General features: G+C 35.8%; 1 protein-coding gene across 1 annotated transcript in view; it reads right to left on the bottom strand.

Annotated features, from left to right (window-relative positions):
* LRP1B (LDL receptor related protein 1B) overlaps positions 1-19,567 on the bottom strand; it is a 1,871,701-nt gene that overhangs the window by 851,652 nt on the left and 1,000,482 nt on the right. Inside the window, exons 13-14 of the mRNA XM_027765590.1 lie at positions 17,867-18,010; positions 11,157-11,393 (exon numbers count right to left, since the gene is read on the bottom strand). Of these exons, the coding sequence (XP_027621391.1) occupies positions 11,157-11,393; positions 17,867-18,010 (381 nt within the window). The remainder of the gene's footprint in view (positions 1-11,156; positions 11,394-17,866; positions 18,011-19,567) is intronic.

Here is a 19,567-nt window from a genome sequence, read left to right as displayed (position 1 = left end):
GGCCCCAGACAAAAGGATACCAATGCTGAAGGAAATGGTGGAGCAAAAGCTGACCATGGCCGGGGGGAGGGGACCCTAGACTCAGAATCTTGGAGTCATACAAAAAGCAGGGGGTTATACTCTAGAAGGTAGTGCAGAAGATTACCTCCTGCCCCAGACTTCCCAGAGACAGAAGACAGTTTAACTTCCATGGGAGAAGAAAGACACACCTTCAAATCTCAGAGACAGAAAACTTAAAGCTGAGATGGGAATGGGAGAATGGAGACGTTCTCTTGCATTCACCCCGGGTCTTCCAATTAGCAATGGGTCACAGCAGTCTCCCACTGAGAGAAGCACAGGAATGTGGGAAGAGCCCCATCAGTGGGGCATCCACGCAGGAAGTATCCAAAGCAGCAGGATAAGTTGGCATAGTCTAGGCCCGACACAAAGCACTAAGTGACATCAGTCTACTGGTGAATGGATCTGAAAGCTTTGTTCACCAGCGTACAGCCACGGTGACTCTAAGAACAAAATGCAAATTCAACTACATTACTTTATTGACCAAATGCTCTACACTAATTAACAAGACATATGTTTTTTTCTCCAGGCATTAATTTTAAGTTTTTAATGGGGCTGATTTCACTAAAACCTTTCTTATCATCTTACCATTCCTTACCACTTTTACCTCTTCTCACCGAGAAGTGACTGGGCATCAGAAACTAATTAACGAGCTGGGATAGGTTGCAAGGAAAATAAATGTAGATCAGAGTAATAGAAAATGAGCCAAATATGCCTTCCAGTCACTGTAACCAGAATGCAGTAAAAGAGTAAAAGTGGGGAGTAGGAAAGATTTGGTGATGCATTGAATTTAGAATAGATGTACTATGTTGTGTGTGTGTGTATTCAGGTATAAAATGGGAATAAATACATTCAGCCCCATTACTTATTCATAGTAATAGGGCCATTCATTGCCCTATTCATAACCTTATAACTATGAATAAGTAAAGGGGCTGCATGTATTTATATATACATATTGGGCATTTTAAATACTGAATCGAGATTGTGTAACTGACTTAAAAGTGACTGATAGGACTGTTGCCTAGCTGTAAGCAGAAAGGATTGGGGCTTCACCGAGTTTTGATCTGGAGTAGAAAAGCTTACTGAATAAATTTTAAAGGTCAGTGGGAAGCAAAAATAAAGTTATGCTTTAGATATGTCAGAGTCACATATTTCAACACATTGGTTACCCAAACAATAACTATCCTCACTCCCTAAAATCCTCTCATACTGCCTAGGTTCATGGATAATTCCTCAGCTTGTGCTGTAACTATTATCCAGCCCCATGATTTAAACTAATGTTTCCTACTTTGAAATCCCCAAAGTAAATCCAGTTAAGATTGATTTAGCAAAATTTTTAATGATGAATTTATAATTAATTAACCTAAGCAATAGTACAAAGGTAATGTTTGTAATAATAGTATTAAGTTTATAAAGTATTCTCAAGTAATTTCTAAAGTAGCAAACAAGACTACATAATGTTGGCCCAGAAATTACAAAATTACATAATGTTAGGCCAGACCCTTGGCACAATAGTTAGTTCAGTCTAGTGCAACAAGATATTTGAAAGCCAGAATTCTCTGCTGTGTGGTCCACATTTTGTCCACAACTACTGAGCAAAGGTAACCAAATACCACTTAGCTGACTAGGAGTTAAGTCTTGTCCCTGTTGACTTGAGAAGTGCCCTTAAGCATATATGCGTGTGTCCAGGATCCTGACAAGATGCACAGCTAGAAGAATAGAGGATTTCAGGGTGACCAGGACCCATTGGGGAGTGCTTTCTCTCTGTCATGTGCATGTATGTGCATTTACCTTATGGTATTGGATTTTTTTAAAGTTACATAATACTATGAATAAGTAATAGGGCTGAAGGTATTTATTCTATTTCAATTTATACTGAAAATTAGTAAAGTGTGTTAAAAAGTCTACTGATCTGACTTCATTAATATGCTAATTTATATAGCTATCCTATATTAAATATAATAGTCTATATATAATTAATATAATATAATATATATAATAATATTCTATGGTCCTTTGAGCATTACCAACTATTTTCACCTTCTCTCTTTTGACCGTACCTGCAACTTAACATTTATAAAATAATAGACTTCCTTATAGACGTTTCTAGTGTTTTTAAAGCATTTGTGCATGCATGTACTTGTTTGTGTGTGTATGGTGTGTTTTTCAATACTTATGCATATGTATGTATACCTATGTTAGATGGAAATAAATAAGGGAAAAGGTAACTTCTCCTCCATGACTAAATTTCATCTTTTATTTACTTATCTTTTAGAACCCATATTTCAGTATTCTCATATATATATATCCATTTACAGGCAGAAAAGAAAATGATTTAAATTGTTTTTCAAATAACACATCTACTTCTTAAGAAACATAAAGACTGTAAGAAATATGTATTTACAAATTAAATATGAAACTGAACACTGTTTTCCGAACTCAAATCTCAAGTCATTTCTAGGAAAACAGCTTGCTCATAGTCAACAAGAATCAGTATGTGCAAACAGGCTATGTTTTTGTTAATCAGTGGGACAACAATGTCCATTAGATTCTCAAACACTTGCAAATACCTTCCTAACAGTTCTAATTAGGAAATGTCTTTGCATGACTGATGAATGTACTCATTACTTTCTTTAAGGGTTGGTCAAACTTCTATCTCTTAGAGACTTAAAGCTTTTCTTTATGAGAAAGTTAGAGTCAAAGGCAGAAAAATAAGATTGACTTTTGCCTAAAATCTATAATAGCAGAGAATAAAAGTTTGTTCTTAATTTCAAAATGCTTTGCAAGGCATTATCATCATTTAAAGTTCATATGAACTTCCTACCAGAATTTATCAGTGTGATCTCTGCATTTTTTGTTTTATCACTGGGAAACTGAATCTTTGTTTGATACCAAAAATTTCTAGAGAACTCCATTAATGAAGAACTTTACTGCTGAAGTTCATTGAAACCCAAGAAAAAGGAGTGCTTCCTAGGTGAAGAAAATGACCATTTTATTTATAATGTCGGTGTCATTTAGTACAGATTACATCCTTTAATCTGTTGTGTATGTCTGCCCTGTTGTTTATAGACCTGGAACTTTTTCTTGAATTCTGATGTGGGTCTTAAGCTCACAATAGTATGTATGTTTGTGTATGTGTGTGTATTTTGGTTGTGGAGATTCTAAGTAACAAAATGATAAAAGATCAAACATTAATTGATGTATGATGAGCTAGGTGTAGTATCATACATTTTAACACGTAATTGTATTGGAAAAACTGTTAGATTCGGAAATCCACTTGTATTCCTTGGCTCCCATCCTTTCCCCCCATGTACTCTTTTTTGTTTGTTTGTTTCAATATTTTATTCAAGTTTTATTTTAAGTGGTGTTAATTATAGCATTTGAAGGGGAGAATCTAATTCCACCAAAAAAAAAAAAAAAAACTAACTCCCAAAAAAAAAAAAAAAAAAAAAAAAACCCAAGAAGGAATTAAGTCCTGAATTATTGGCTTCATCACATACACCCCCCTCCACCCCAAAATGGCACAAAAGAAACAGCTACCACACCCAGCAGACTACTATAGTATACAGGAAGTGATGATGGAGTTGGGTGGAAATAGTTCACAAAGATCTGTCTAAAAAAGTCCCTTTCAGAGGAGTCTGTACACACCATCAAGCAAATGAGCCTCTCATCAAAGTTAGGAAACAGGTTCAATTCTCAGGAGGTCACAATGTCATTCGTTTACTCAATAGGACCTTACAAAGTGCCTACATAATATCAACTTCCACTTGCAGCCATTTCTAGATTAAAAACAAACAAACAAAAAACACCACCTGGCATCACTAGAAGGGCCACCATGATTCTCCCGCCCATCATCCCTATAACTGAAGTGACCTTTTTTTGGAATTGGGTCTCTTCTGTACCTCTAAAGGGTAACGCCTGAAAGCTGAATCATCTTTAACCTGGAGGACTAACATGATATTTAGCAATACTTGCATCCCAGACACACAACATTAAAAGGTACACTGAATTCTGAAGATAGCTATGCTGCAAAACAGTTTAAAATTAAACAATTGCATAGTATTCATTTATACTTGAAATTCCAGACCTAGACCAACTTGTGGTCGGCCACCAGCATTGACGTTCTTGCCATCCAGCAGTACTCTTCCTTCCGTAGTCTTTTACCTCCTACTTTGTCCTTCTTGCCCTCTTATAAGGTTCATTGTGAATATATTAGGAGCCTACCCAGATAATCCAATATAATTTTGGCCTACAAAGGACCTTAATCATATTAGTAAGTCCCTGTTTTCATATGAAAGGACAGCCATAGGTTTTAGAGATTGGGACTTATATATCTGGAGGTGGGGGGCATTATTTAACCTATCATAGCCTCTGAAGTCAGATTACATGGGTTTGTACTTCAGGATTATTGAGATACAAATTTTCATGGTTCTTTCACACTGCTGCCCATCTTCAGAGAAAAGAAACTAAGTTCCTTTGTTCTAGACTCTATTTTCAAGCATGTTAATAAAATAAATATCCTTGGAAGATAGAAACTATGTCTCTGAAGCAAAGGCAGGTTTCCTTATAGTTATAAAAGTTGGAGAATAGTTCCCTCTGGAGCAACAAATAGGCATGCTTACTTTAGAATAAAAAATTGGAGTTCTCTAAGCTCCAGATTCCTGTCCTGTAACATGGCCTCGTGTCTTCAGGTGTCACTATTGTGTTGTCCTATGGGAAGTGGGACTCACAACCCATAAACAAAATTACTGGTACCCTGGAAACTATTACTGATCTTAATAATGAACTGTCGTTTGTCTTAGAAGGTCCATGTCTACTGCCAGCATCTACAGAAGTACAGTTAAAATTTCAGCTTGCAAGCATAATAGTATCTCACAGCTTTTATAGTTCTTGACATTGTAGCACTAGGTATGTGACTTTGGTAAGTACTTCATCTTCCTGAGTCTCAATTTCTGATCTTTAAAATGGAGCTGATAACAATACTGATCTCAAAGAGTTGCTGGATTAAATGGGATAGTGCATATAAAATGAATAATTCTAATGTAGAAAGTATTCATCAAAGGTTAGCTATTACTGCTGGGTTTGATCTTTTTTTTTGGGGGGGGGCGGGAAGGGAGAGGTTTTTGCTATAGGGCATGTGTGCTCACCAAAAAGACAAAGAGAGACAGAGAGACAGAAAGCAAGAAATCACCCCTCAGAGGGGATGGCCATACCACAATCCCTTCTCCATTCTCCTCTTGGGATCTTGGGCACACACGCATGTGTGCCTGGCGTGAGTTTAAGCCACTAGATCCAGGACTTGAACATAGCCATTACGCCACTTGCTGTTCCCCTGCTGTCTTTGATTTTAGCATCACAAATAAGATGGCAGAATCTAAAATTAAGATGACACATCTGGAGGACAAAACATTTTGTCAAACTTACATCTATATGAAAGGCCAATTTTGCATTCTAAGGTAGATATTTTATTTGAAATTATAGAATTTATACTTGGGAAGAACTGCAGCTGTGTAAATCTTAACGTTGGCAATGTTTCAGTAGTTATAAATTGTGAAAAAGAGTCAGATCCTCTCAATTCTACAACAATGGAGTGGCAAATACTGCCACTTTCTTTGTGTGGATGGAAATTACTAATTCTGTAAAAATAATCATGAAATTGAGTGACCAGACACAGAGAAAGACAAGCGTGTTTCTTGGGGTGCTGAGACACAGTGTTTCTTTTATTTTGTTTTGAAAGCATGAGAGTTGTCAATCAGCATAAGAGTTATTTATATTGGCCCAGCCCTAAGAGATGGATTTCTGGAAACAGGAAGCTTGTAAGTTATTAGAGAGTTTGAAATTCTTAGATTAATAATTGGTTAAAGAAAATCACAAGTCTCTATTTCTGAAAGAAACAAACAAAAAAAAAAAAAAAAAAAAGAATGTGCTTTACTGGAAGAGATAAGAAGGCTTACTCCGCATCATAAAACACTATGCCTGGGTCAGGCTGTAGCATCCCACTATCAATACTCTGTTAAAGTTTGCAGGCATGAGACCAGCAGTTAGCATAATGGCTATATCATTGGACTCCCATGTAGTCGACCATGTTTCAAATGTCGGATCTGGTGGCTTAAACTCATGCTGGACATGTGCGTGTGTGCCTAAGATCCTGAGAGAAAAATGGAGGAGAAGGGATTGTGGCATGGCCATCCCCGCTGGGGGGAATAATTTCTCACTTTCTGTCTCTCTGTCTTTCTGGTGAGTGCAAAGCAAAAAACTCTCAAAAAAAAAAAAAAAAATTGCAGGCATAACTCTCTCAGGCTCCCTGGACACAACTTTGGAATAGGAAAAAGTAGTAAGAATTCTGTCCTCATTTAACAAGTTATCCCTTCATACCTATTAAAAAAATTGGTAAAGAAAGCCTATATAGTATATAAAATGGAAATCTCGAGTCCCAAAGTTTATTTATGGGATCTATTAAAATTACAGTTTTTTGGTTATAGTTATAACTATTAATAACTTTCAAACTCAGGAAAAATGCTTTGAGTTTTTAGTATTTTAAAAATAGGAGATGATATAAAAGATTATTTTAACATGCCTTCTATTTGAATATATGTATCCAAGTAGAATTAATTTCTACAGCTTAAAAACAAGTACTGTACAGGACTAGCAGTTAACATAATGGCTATGTGGCTGGACTCCCATGTAGTCAATCATAGTTCGAGTCCTGGACACGGTGGCTTAAATTCACACCAGGCACGTGTGCCTGCATGCCCAAGATCCCAAGAGGAGAATGGAGGAGAAGGGATTGTGGTGTGGTCATCCCCCCTGGGGGGTGATTTCTCGCTTTCTCTCTCTCTGGCTTTCTGATGAGTGCATGTTCCCTATAGCAAAATCCTCTTAAAAAAAAAAAGTACTATACTAATAGAGTACATGAAGAAATAAATAGAATAATAAACTATCATTTTTATATAGTTTTATTTGAAAATAATTGATACTACAATGAAAAATTAATTTTGGCTAAGATAACCTCAAAATAAAAAAATGAATCTAATTTCATAAAGAATATACATCTTTTCGTCTTAGAGAAAGTAACACTTGTGCGCCGCAGAAATGGCTAATTTAAATTCACTGACCATTTAATTTAATTTTGCCTCCTGTTAATACTCTCTTTCTGCTGTAGTAACCTACTTTACTTTCTTTATAGCACTTATCATTATCCTGTTCATTTATGTGTTTACTTGTTTATTACCTGCTTCCTACTGTTTTGGATATAAGCTCTCTATGAAGCTTCTTCTGCTTTTTTTTTTTTTCCAGCATTACTGCCACCTAGAACAGCACCTGGGCCAGTTAAGGTATTCATTAAACATTTATTGACCTGGCAAATATATGAATCAAGTAATTAGTTAAAAGAATAAAAAGAGTATAGATTTTACAAAAAGTTGACAAAATTCTAGGAAGATGAAAAAAATACACTTAGTAATACTTTGTCTTTATAGAAATCTATTTGTATTAAATCAATGAAGTGTTAATCTTTCAAATATTTTTCAGTAATTATTGCAATAATATGTAAGTGACTCTGACAGAAAATGTCCATTCTCATTTATTTGACTTCTGTTTTAGCCCCCAAAATTCAAATTCTACAAAACCAACAGAATATGCCACACAGAGGGAGTTTTCAATAAACATCTGGGAGAAAGAAACCCAAGAATGAATAGAGAAAGATAATTTTTGGAAATGTACTGTTTTTTTTTTTCCTTTCTGAAAAGGATGTAAGTTTACACAGATGTCCAAGATATTTATGTTTTATTTACAAAGAGCCACATATTTATAGCCTTGTATTTCAAACTATTCAAATTTATCTAAGGCTCAGAATTTCTACTAAGTAACAAAATAATTTGTCTAAGTATTACCTCTCAGTTTCAGGTTAGTTGGTAAACACTCTAACTAAATAAGTGAGTAAATATAGAATTTAACCTTTCTGAGTGTAAGAATCACAAGTTTTCCTTGCCAGATAAAATTTCTATTTTCTTTTTTTCATTGCTAGAGGACACTTACCAGAAGGAAAGAGATGGGAGACAGAACGCACCCAAAAATGGGGTGTGGTCATGCCACCATCACTTCTAAATCCCGTTTCTCTCTTCATTTAGGATTTGGGCCATGCATAGACAAGCACTCAGCTGGTGAGGCCAGGACTCAACCCAACTGGTCGTAAATTTCCATTTGGACATGTTAATTATGTCATGTGTTTCTTCTTCTTTTTGATGGAAGAAGAAAGATAAGCTAATGAAAAGTTATTAAGTTGTTCCTTATATAGAAATATCAAAATATTAGACCAGCAGATGGTAAAATGGTTATGTAGCTGGATTCCCACATAGTTGACCATGTTTGAGGCCCAGACCTAACCACTTAAAACTCACACTGGGCATGTATGTTCATGCATGACCAATATACCCAGAGGAGAATGGAGAAGAAGTGATTGTGGCATGGCCAAACCCCCCAGGGTATGATTTCTAATTATCTGCTTTTCTGTCTCTCTCTGTTTCTCTGGAGAGCATACATGCCCTATAGCAAAAATCTCTCTCTAAAGATAAAAAAAGCTTGTTGGTTATAGGAGAGTTTATAGTGGGACTTCAATCACAGCACAGAAACTGATACTTTTTGAAAGAAAAACTAAAAGCCTCTTTTGAAAGTATATATTCAACACCAGAACAATCCAAATGCATCATTAAGAGAGAGTGCACAAGGGAACCAGCAGTTGGTGTAATGGCTATGTCACTGGACTTCCACATAGTCGACCGCGGTTCGTGTCCCGGACCCGGTGGCTTAAAACTCACGCCGGGTGCGTGTGCGTGCGTGCCCAAGATCCCGAGAGGAGAATGGAGGAGAAGGGATTGCGGCGTGACCATCCCCCCTGGGGGGTGATTTCTCGCTTTCTGTCTCTGTCTCTCTCTGTCTGTCTGGTGAGCGCACGCGCCCTACAGTGAAAATCTCTCAAAAAAAAAAAATAAAAATAAAAAAGAGAGAGTGCACAAGTCCACTGTCCTTCTAAATCTATCAAGTCTCCATCATCTGCTATCATGCTACAGAGAAAAGTAGGAGATAGCCTCTGCTACATTTAATTTAAAGCAAAAACTTTAAATTTAACATTAATTAGATGACTCTTGGGAATGTTAAATCATGGTGGATTTATACTGCCTTAATCAGCAAACTATAAAAAAGTCAAAAGAGGGGCTTTTTTTTTGGCACTCCATTGGCCACTCATAGTAAGTGTACTTTTTATCATTAAGGATTTGATTTAAAGTAAAACTGATTTGAATGAATAATCTCATCTTCCCCTACTTCCTTCCAAAAGATAAGAGAGAACCATTCATTACTATTCGTAGCATACATTTTTGTCTACCTCTGTGTTTTTATTTTCTCTCTTTATTCTCTTTGCACCCCACCAGATTGATACTCCCAAAATGTCACTTGATCACATTATTCTTTGGCTCAAAAAAAAAAAAAAAAGAAGCCTTGAATGTTGCAAGATATTATCTAATAATCTCTTTGCCTCATATTCAAAACTTTTCACTTTACCCCCTTTCACTTTCCACACCTCCTTAGTCACTGTGACTTGAAAACAAATCCTCCAGCAGTGATCTACAACATTTAAAGCCCCTCCTTGTCTAAATCTTCCTTTTGGAGATCTTTTTTTTTCATTCCTTTCTTTTTTTTTCTTTTCTTTTCTTTTCTTTTTTTTTAAGAGAGGTTTTTGCTATAGGGCATGTGCACTCACCAGAAAGAGAGAGACAGAGAGATACATAGAGAGAAATCACCCTCCCCAGGGGAGGATGGCCATGCAGCAATCCCTTCTCCATTTTCCTCTTGTGATCTTGGGCACGTATGCACAAGCGCCCTGCATGAGTTTAAGCCACCGGGTCCGGGACTCAAACTGCGGCTGACTACATGTGAGTTCAATCACATAGCCATTACGCCAACTGCTGGTCCCTCCTTTCTTTTAATTTCCATGGAATGTTGATTGCAGGATGTTCCCCTTTCCCTTAATATCTGTCCTTTAACAGCTAGCCTACATTCCACCTCCAGCACAAGCAGTTCATATAAAGATCTCCCTTTGGTCCTCTGGATTCCCACTGAATAGGTGTTCTCCATTAATCATGTATTTCCTCAGAGTGGCTTTGACCTTATTAATGAAAGGCTACCTGTGTTTATGCAATGGACTCCTGAAGGCAGTCGTCATTTCCTAAAATTTCTTTTCTGTCCTATGATAGCTGGTAGACTTGTTTCATAAAATAAGAATACAGTTACTATTTCTTCAACTGCGGCTTTCTACAATATTCAAGAAGTAAGCCATCTTTATATATGAGGACACTGAGGTCCAGAATAATTAGTCAACATACGTAAAGATAACTGGCAGCAAGTCAAAAGTCAGGTTTGCCTGATTGTTAAACACTTTTCTACCTATAGCAAAGTTACATTCTTGTGTTACTTGATTGGTTCTCCTTAAGCAAAATAATTTATAAAAATTCACTGTTTCTCATAAACTATAGGCATGTATATTTGCATGTATATAACAATATATGTCTCTGTAAAATAAAAATAGGTATAAATGAAGTTTCTCCAGAGATACTGATATTTCAAGGGCTCAAAAAACTCCTTTTTAATGACTTGTAAGGTATAAAACAATTTGTAAGAACTGTGATAAAATTGGAACACTGATATTTTTAATGAACTTTGAGTGATATGAACAATAGTAGTAACAGAACAAAATATTATAGAAGTCTCCCACGAGTTATTGAATCTTATGTCCTACTGTATAGCACTGTAAACCTATCATTATAGGAAAATCTACATTTTTCCAGAAGGTGGATAGTAGCTAAATGTAATTTTCATGATATTTAAAATGTACTAGAAAATTGCAAGGTCAATTTTATAATAGAGTTTGTATGTAAAAAACATGAAAAAAAATGTTACTAAAGAAATCAAATTAACAAATTTTTTAAAACATCACCAGAAGAACTTGGTTCTGGTTAAAGCTACTGTGACATACATTGACTTTATCCCTTTAAAGTGCTTCATCTCTGGGCAGTTTGATGTGACTGTCACACAGTGTCGCTTACCATCTTTCAGAATGGTTTCTCGTTCGGTGCCATCTATCTTCTGCCGGCCAATTAGGAAACTGGTGGTGTCAGCAAAGTAGATATAATTGGTTTCAGCGTGAAAATCTAAAGCACGAGGGTTTACCAGATTTTCTATGGGGATCATGTATTCATCAGCTATCTTGGTATTCAAATCCATTCCTCTAACAATTCCTGGGCGTCCTTTTCCATAAAAGAGGAACAACTCATTCTTCGGTCCTGCAGAAGAAAGATTACAAACATAAACAACTGATGCTGCCTAATCTTCTTTACACTGCATAATGCCACTGTTTAATTAACTGGCACAATTAGCGTTTTTTAGACTCAATACTAAAAATTAAACTCTCAAATATGCCAAATGTATCTTGATGCAAGAAGGCCTGCTAATTGCATTACTTTAATTAAAACAGAAATTACTTCCATGAATGGGTTATATTTTGTTAATTATTCTTTTGTCCATAACTGTCTGTATAGCAAAAACATGGTAGTTCATTGGATAACTTATAACCTGGAAAATGGACATTTATTTATATAAATATTATAATGTATATATAATATTATATATATCTGGCATATTTAATTATATGATTCTTTACACTCTACTACTTTCTGTAGATACTAACATTTATTATTTGATGACACTAAAAGCTTTAGAACATTTAAAACACACAAACCCAGAGTCTACATCTACAGATTGTTAGAGGCCAACAGAAAGAACCATGCAGTTTCATTAAAGTGCATGTAAATATATTATAGTTATATAAACCTGTGACCTAGTCTTTCATAAGAGAAAATTGAATGCCAGCTATAGCATCCTTTTTTCTTCACATTCTACTTAAAATATTAGCAGTTGAGGCTGTCTGCTAGAGTAATCCTGGTGTACAACATAGGCCCTGTCGAAAACAGAACAAAACCCAAAGACTCAAACAAAAACTGTCTCCTGAGTTAAAAATGCCGGAATCAGGGCAGTTTTTTCTAAAGAGTAAACTAATTCTTTCAGACTGCTGTATAAAATGTATGCAAGGCTCTCCAATTAGTAGAGGACCTTGTGCTTGACTTATTCTATACAATTTTAAAGAAAATACTTCCTGTGAAAGAAAAACGTTCTGAATTTCATTAATAAAGCTGATTATATAAAAGACTGAGCTCTATTTGGATAACCACAATAACTGAGATTCTTAGTAAAATAAAATAATTTTATTATAGAAAATTTGGGAAGCTATGAAAGAAGAAAAATAAGCAATTACTCATAAACTTTACACACTCAGTAGAAACTACACTAACATCTTCTATGAGGGAACTTCAAAAGTTTGTGGATTAAGGTAGGTGCCTCTTCCTCCCCATCCCCTGAAAAATCTGAAATCCATGCTTGGTTTATCATAACATGCATTTTCCATAAACTTTTTATAGATTTCCTTTCTTTTAAAATTAGTGTTACTGAATATATATTTATCTATATCTATAGATAGTTATAAATATAAATACTTAAAATATATTTTGGGCCAGCTCTTGACACAGTGGTTAAGGTGGAAGGATCTCACATGGCTGACCACAAGTTCAAGTCCTGGATAGGGTAGCTTGGAAAAAAACATACCAGGTGCAAGGGTGTGCATGTCCAATGTCCTGAAAGGAAGGAGAAACAGTGAAGAAAAGATTGTGATGTGACCATCCCCACCTCTAGGAGAGATTGCTACATCACAGTCTTTTCTCTTCCATTCTCTTTTGGGAATTTTGTGTATGCATGCACATATACCTGGTGTGTTCTTCAAGCTGTGGGACTGAGACTTGAACTGTGCAGACAAGTGGGACCCAGCTGTCTCATCTACCACACCACCAGTTGGCCCTCTTATATTCTTGAAATTCATACATAATTATTGTAGTCATAGGTCATTCATTTTCATTGATGTATAATATGTCTTTGTATGATTATTTCAAATTTAATTGATAGAACTATTTTATTCATTCATATTTACTTAAATCATAGAGGATACTCAATTACATATTATGATCTTATTATTTAATCTTAGCATAAAAATATTTTCTAAGTTGTCCATTATTCTAAGTCTTATATTCCTATAATATGATAATCTTTTCTTTCCCAATTCACAAAATATGGTAATCTTTCAAGCCACTCTTCAATTTGGTTTTATAATAGGGTTTGCATTATTATACTAATTCCAAGGTAAGCTTTTTTTTTTTTCAACCTAGCATTTCACTAATTTTCTAAATAAAATTACAGGGTAAAGGGTATTAATATTTCTCACCTCATTGCTCTCATGGATTTTGGCAGGCATTTTCTTTCTATTTTTTCTTTTTCTTTTTTTTTTTTTTTTTTTTGAAGGGGTTTCCCTAACGGGCACGGGCTCCCCCCAGACTATCGGGCACGTGCACTCGCCAGACAGAGACAGAGAGACAGAAAGCGAGAAATCGCTCCCCGGGGGGATGGCCACGCCACAATCCCTTCTCCTCCATTCTCCTCTCGGGATCTTGGGCATGCATGCACATGTGCCTGGCGTGAGTTTAAGCCACCAGGTCCGGGCCTCGAACAGTGGTCAACTACGTGGGAGTCCAGCGACATAGCCATTATGCTAACTGCTGGTCCCTGCGGCAGGTATTTTCTTTTAAAATAATATTTTATATGATTTAAAAGTAAGAGTCATCTAAAAATTAACATTTCTTAGTATTTCCTATTAATCTTATATGTACTTATTTTTTCAAAAATTGGAATATTACATATGCATTCTTAAAAATTTAATGACAATTTTTCATGTTTTAAAAGGTCTTAAAAAACATTCTTTTTAATGGTGCATAATATTCACTATTAGACAAGCAATATAATGTAATTAGATAGTTACCTGGTGTTGGATATTTAGATTGTGTCTTGAGTTTTTATTTTTTGTTAATTATTTTAAATGCATTTACAATTGATTTTTTAAATTAAAATAGGATAACTTTGGGGCCAGTGGGTGGCTTGGTGGTTAAGGCACTAGTCTCCCACATGGCCAACTGTGGTTCAAGTCCTGGACCCAGCGGCTTGAAAATCATACAGGGCATGTGCGCCTGCTTGTGTACCCAAATCTCAAGAAGGGAATGGAAGAGAAGCGATTGCAGCATGGCCATCCCAGCTGCAATCGGGGGATGATTTCTCACTTTCCCTCTCTCTATATCCCTCTCTCTCGCTCTCTGGTGAGTTCATGTACTCTATGGCAAAAATAAAAAACAAACAAAAAATAGGACATCTTGTCTAATGATACTGTCAATTTTATTTCCATTGTATGTATCAACAAATGTCTTTTAGTGATATCAATTTCTAATTCTATTAGCAATATATAATAATGTTTGTTTTATGCTCAGTTTTGCTAACAATTTGTTTTTGTTTTTATTTCTAATGGATGTTTCAATTAATAATTGGCAAACCTGGTACTTCATTGATTTAGTAGTATGTGTGTGAGTGTTTGCTTAAATATAAATGTTTTAAGTATGAATGGTATTCCCTGCTGTTTCCTCTATTCTCTCTTTCTTTCCCTCTCTCTTTCTTTCTTTCTTTTGTATGATTTTTGACACAGGACACATGTGCTCATTGGAGAGTGATAGAAAGAGGAAAGGTGAGAAATCACTCTCAGAGGAGGAGGAAGTGGCCATGCTGCAATCCCTTCTCCCTCGTTCTCATGTTGGGGTTTCAGTCACTCACATACATGAACCCTGAGCATGAAAATCAGCCATTAGGTCTGGGACTCAAACTATGGTCAGGCATGTGGACATCCAGCACCTTAACCACCACACTACCTGCTGGCCCCCTTTATTCATTTTTAAAGGCATTTTTCAATATCTACTTTAAAATTTCTTCTGTTGTGCTTTTTTGTACTCTAGATAATTGAAAACTGTAAACTACACTTCAAGACACTCACACTCAGAGTTCTGTTTTGGATATAAGTACGTAAAATCAGATGAACTAGCTCAATATGGAATACAGAAAGGAAGCAAGGATTCTGTTTTTGGTAGCTTCTGATGGCACGTTGACATGGAGAAGCTGACTTTTTCCATAGCTGTCTTCTATTCCATTCACATTTGTGAATATCAAGAGGTAAGGAGCAGAGTACCCCCACCCCTTTCTCTCTCTGCCAGTAGGGATCATTCAGATGTGATATAATTCTGGCGCTAATACTTATGGTGCGAGCTTTCTAATCTCTGAATCTAAACTAAAATGATGTGTTTTGAAGTTAACATTTCCATTCGTGGCTTCCTCACACTCTAGCTTCCGATTGTGGCAGATGTTCTATCTTTCAGCCAAGCTAGTCTGATGCTGGTTTAGGGGAGAGTTCCAAAGGCCTAGTCTAGAAGCTGTTGCTCCCATCCTTTTAGTGATTTTGTAGGCACCTATTTTCTACTCTGTTTTGTGGCTAAAGACAGAAATGCCTGCATCTGACTAATTTTTAAAAAAATAGAGATTTATTTGGCTCATGGATTTTAACGTTAAGAAGTTCAAAATCATGGTACAGACATTTGGTGAAGGTTTTCTCACTGCACTACCAAATGGCAGAGGGCAGAGGGCATGTCTCTGTCTCATTCCTTCTCTTGATTGACACATCAGGACTCAAACATGAGGACTCTACCCTGATGCCTAATCATTTTCAAAGGCCCCACCTTTCAATATAATTATCAGATTAAATCTTCTCTTAATATCTTCATAATACAACCAAATTTCCACACACAAATTTTGGGGGAACACTTTGGGATCATAGCAATTTATTTGCATTGTCACTTACTGTTCAAAATAGCAAGGATTATATCTGTTTAATACAAATGTACTCTGAGAGGTATACTATATTAGGGACAATTGAATCATATGCAACTCTGATCTTATCTTTTCCCTAAATATAAGAATGTGTATATGTATGCACATGTATATGTATAAAGGAGCGTAATTATACTTTTGTATGATGTGCTATCACTTTCTAGCTGGGCAAGCATCAGTTTTTGTTTTTTTTTTCTTGAGAGTTTTTTTTTGCTATAGGGGGCGTGTGCTCGCCAGACAGACAGAGAGAGACAGAGACAGAAAGCGAGAAATCACCCCCCATGGGGGATGGCCACGCCGCAATCCCTTCTCCTCCATTCTCTGCTAAGGATCTTGGGCACGCATGCACATGTGCTCGGCGTGAGTTTCAAGCCACCAGGTCCAAGACATGAACCATGGTCGACTACATGGGAGTCCAGCAACATAGCCATTACGCTAACTGCTGGTCCCAAGCAGATCAGTTTTTAAAAGCACAGACACATGCACATTCTTTTATCTAGAGGCTTTGGACCTCAGAAACAAGAGACCAGGCATCTTTACATTGCTAGCATTTAGTACCAACTCAAAAATGCAAATAAATCATGTAAATAAAGTACTAAACTGCATATATTTACCACAGTTGAGGCTTTTTGATTTTTAAAATTATTTACATTACTAATTTCTTTTTTTTTTTTAAACTTGCTATAGGGTACATGCTAGTAGGAGAGAGACAGAGACAGAGAAAGAGAAATAGGGGAAGTAAGAAAGCAACCCCTGGGAGGCTTGACCGTGCCACAGCCCTACAATTTCTTCCCTTCTCCTCTTGGGATTTTGAGCACACGTGCACACTTTGCAAGTGTGTGTCTCACGCTGCTGGATCCAGGCATCAACTGTGCAGTCGGCCACGTAGGATCTAACTGCCTTAACCACCATGCCACCTGCTGGATTTATTTACACTGTTATTAATTCAAACTATTTAGACTTAAAATCCTAGCAAATCTAGTGGTCTTATTTCAACATCTTCAGCAATTCATGACAAGAAAGTAGAGTAAATGGCCGGAGAATGGCCAGAGAGCAAGCACAGAGAGAAAACAAAGCTATCGCTATGACAAAAGAGACAAACTGGACACTGAACAGAGCAATGATCGTAACTTTAAACATAGTAGTATCTGGGGACATTTAAAGACCCACAGTCTCTACATGGACACCATTTCTACCAAGGTCATAATCATATATCTAAAAAGGGTGACCTCCCCATGCAAGGACATTAATTTTTATGCAAAATATGAAGTTATGAAAATAATTTAACATATTTACCAGCTTAAATTAAAAAATTAAATTAAAACTAGATTAGTCTGGTATATTTTTAAAATAAAACAAAGATGTGTCTAACAGAGTAGAAAAAGTTTGGATCAAATTGTTAAAGGAATTGATATTTAATTAGCACAGCTTCAGCTACCTGGAAAATTAAACATGAAGTGAATTTCATTCACTCGCCAGTGATGCTGGATAAACATTACTACATGTGGATTTCTGTTAAAACAACACACCTATCAATAGGGATAGCATCTTGATTTTGATAAGAGAAAATCCAGTCAACCAATAATTCTTGTTCATTAGCACAAAAACAATCTTTAGGAAATTTTTAAAATGATCTTTCTAAACATCTTCCCTAAAGAATATCTCTCTAAGTTTAAGAAGTTTACTGACTCCATGACTTGATTAGTTTCATATTTACACTAAAACCAAAAAAACCCAAAATATTGATTTTCAGAAAAACATCCAGTATATACTTGCAGACAAATTTCACCTGATTAAGCCGCATGTTATTACTGATATTGATGCTGCTAATTAACACTAAAATTCCTACTTTCTGAAGCAGTAGCTGCTGGCAAAATGTTTGATTTTAACAACATACTTTTGCATGACCTGCCATCACTTCCCAAGTTGAAGCCAGTCCTACAGCGACAGGTCCGGGTTTTGTAACTGCTGCTGAGCAGACAGATGTGTGAACATCCCCCTGGCATCCCATATGGATCCACTTCACATGCATGGCTTCTGACTACAACAAATGAAAACAGCACACTTGAAATTCTCCAGAGACAAGGTAATTATGGGCATCAGTATGTCAAAACTTTTGCAGTGTGAGACTAGAGAATCTTAGCAAACTTCTGTGTACCAACTATTTAGTACCATGATCAAATAGGAAAAAAGGAAAAAAAAGGAAAAACACTTAAATGCCATAGAAGAAGAGCTAGCGATTTGCAAACTACTCCCACAGCTGCATGTAAAAAACAATTCTGAGAAATAAAATGTGCTATATTAATTCAACTATTCATATGTAAGCAAAATTAAACTAACATGATTTTTAATATATTCTTCTTATAACTTTTTTTATACTGATTTCTTAAGAAATACATAAAAGATAAAGCAAAAACATCATCTCTGGTGAGGCAGTCAATATAGAAAGGATTTCCTTTGAAATGACCTGTCATATGGGCCTCTAACCTAGAAGAAACGTGGCTGTGATTTTAGGTACTCTGCGGAGAAGTGCTAACGAAAAAGATCTGTTCTTTTCCTTGAGTCCATGCCCATTATGAGAACTCCACCACAATGTAAAGTGTGTGTGTGTGTGTGTGTGTGTGTGTGTGTGTGTGTGCGCGTTTGTAATTGTCAAAAGATGGAGAATGAGTTTACATGTGGAAGTTAAGGAGGAGAAGGGTATTTCATGATCTCAAGAGTTAAGGAAGAAAAAAAGAATCAGGAAAAGAGATAATGAGAAAAAGAAAGATGTATTAAAAAGAAAACAGTAGAAATAATATAAGACTTTGTGTACTATTGTAATTATATTTATTTTAGCTCACTTCATTGAAATTGTGATGAATACCATAGCAATTTTCTTTTGATAATTAAACTGTTATGCTTCTAAAAATTTTGCCTTATCCTTTTTGTATTTCTCATTCTTAAGTGAAAGATGAATAAAGTGCAGTTTTAACTATTAATATTTTTCCTTTCAAAGGATATTGCTTTTGTTTTCCAAATTCCCCCAGCTCTATACTATATCACATTTCTCATCTAATCAGCAATTCTCAATTTTCTTTTTTCACAATCCAATAGACTGTGCCCAGCAACATGAAAATGTGTTATTATTTTTGCATCTTTCTTTTTAAAATCTCCTTATTTTAACCTAAATTTTAATTTAATTAAACTAGCTCTCATTTCTGTTTACTTTACATACACATTTCTCAGAGTTATCTAAGATTATGTCTATAATTCCTATAATTCCTTTCCTTCTTGTCTTTCAAATCTATTCTACTTGGAAATTCACTTAATCATCTGCCCTTGTCAGATCCCAATGAGCTTCATGTTACTAAATCCAATGGTCACTGGAGTCAATGACTTGTCCTGTCTCCTCTTTTGGTTCCTCCAGTTTTTCTTATCTTATTGTTGGAGTACCTGAGTGTCCATTATCTAGAATCCTTCTCCATCAACATTTAATTTCTTGGTGTTCACATCTATCATTCTGGCTTTAAATGTTATTGATAGGTCAATATTTCCAAATTGATTATCTCCAACCTGGACTTCCACACTGAACTCCAGACTTGTATAGTAAAATACC

Source organism: Tupaia chinensis, unplaced genomic scaffold, assembly GCF_000334495.1.
Source record: "Tupaia chinensis unplaced genomic scaffold, TupChi_1.0 Scaffold138757_1, whole genome shotgun sequence".
NCBI classification, from domain to species: domain Eukaryota; kingdom Metazoa; phylum Chordata; class Mammalia; order Scandentia; family Tupaiidae; genus Tupaia; species Tupaia belangeri.
Note: the sequence above shows the minus strand (reverse complement) of the source record. Positions and strands in the feature narration are given on the sequence as shown.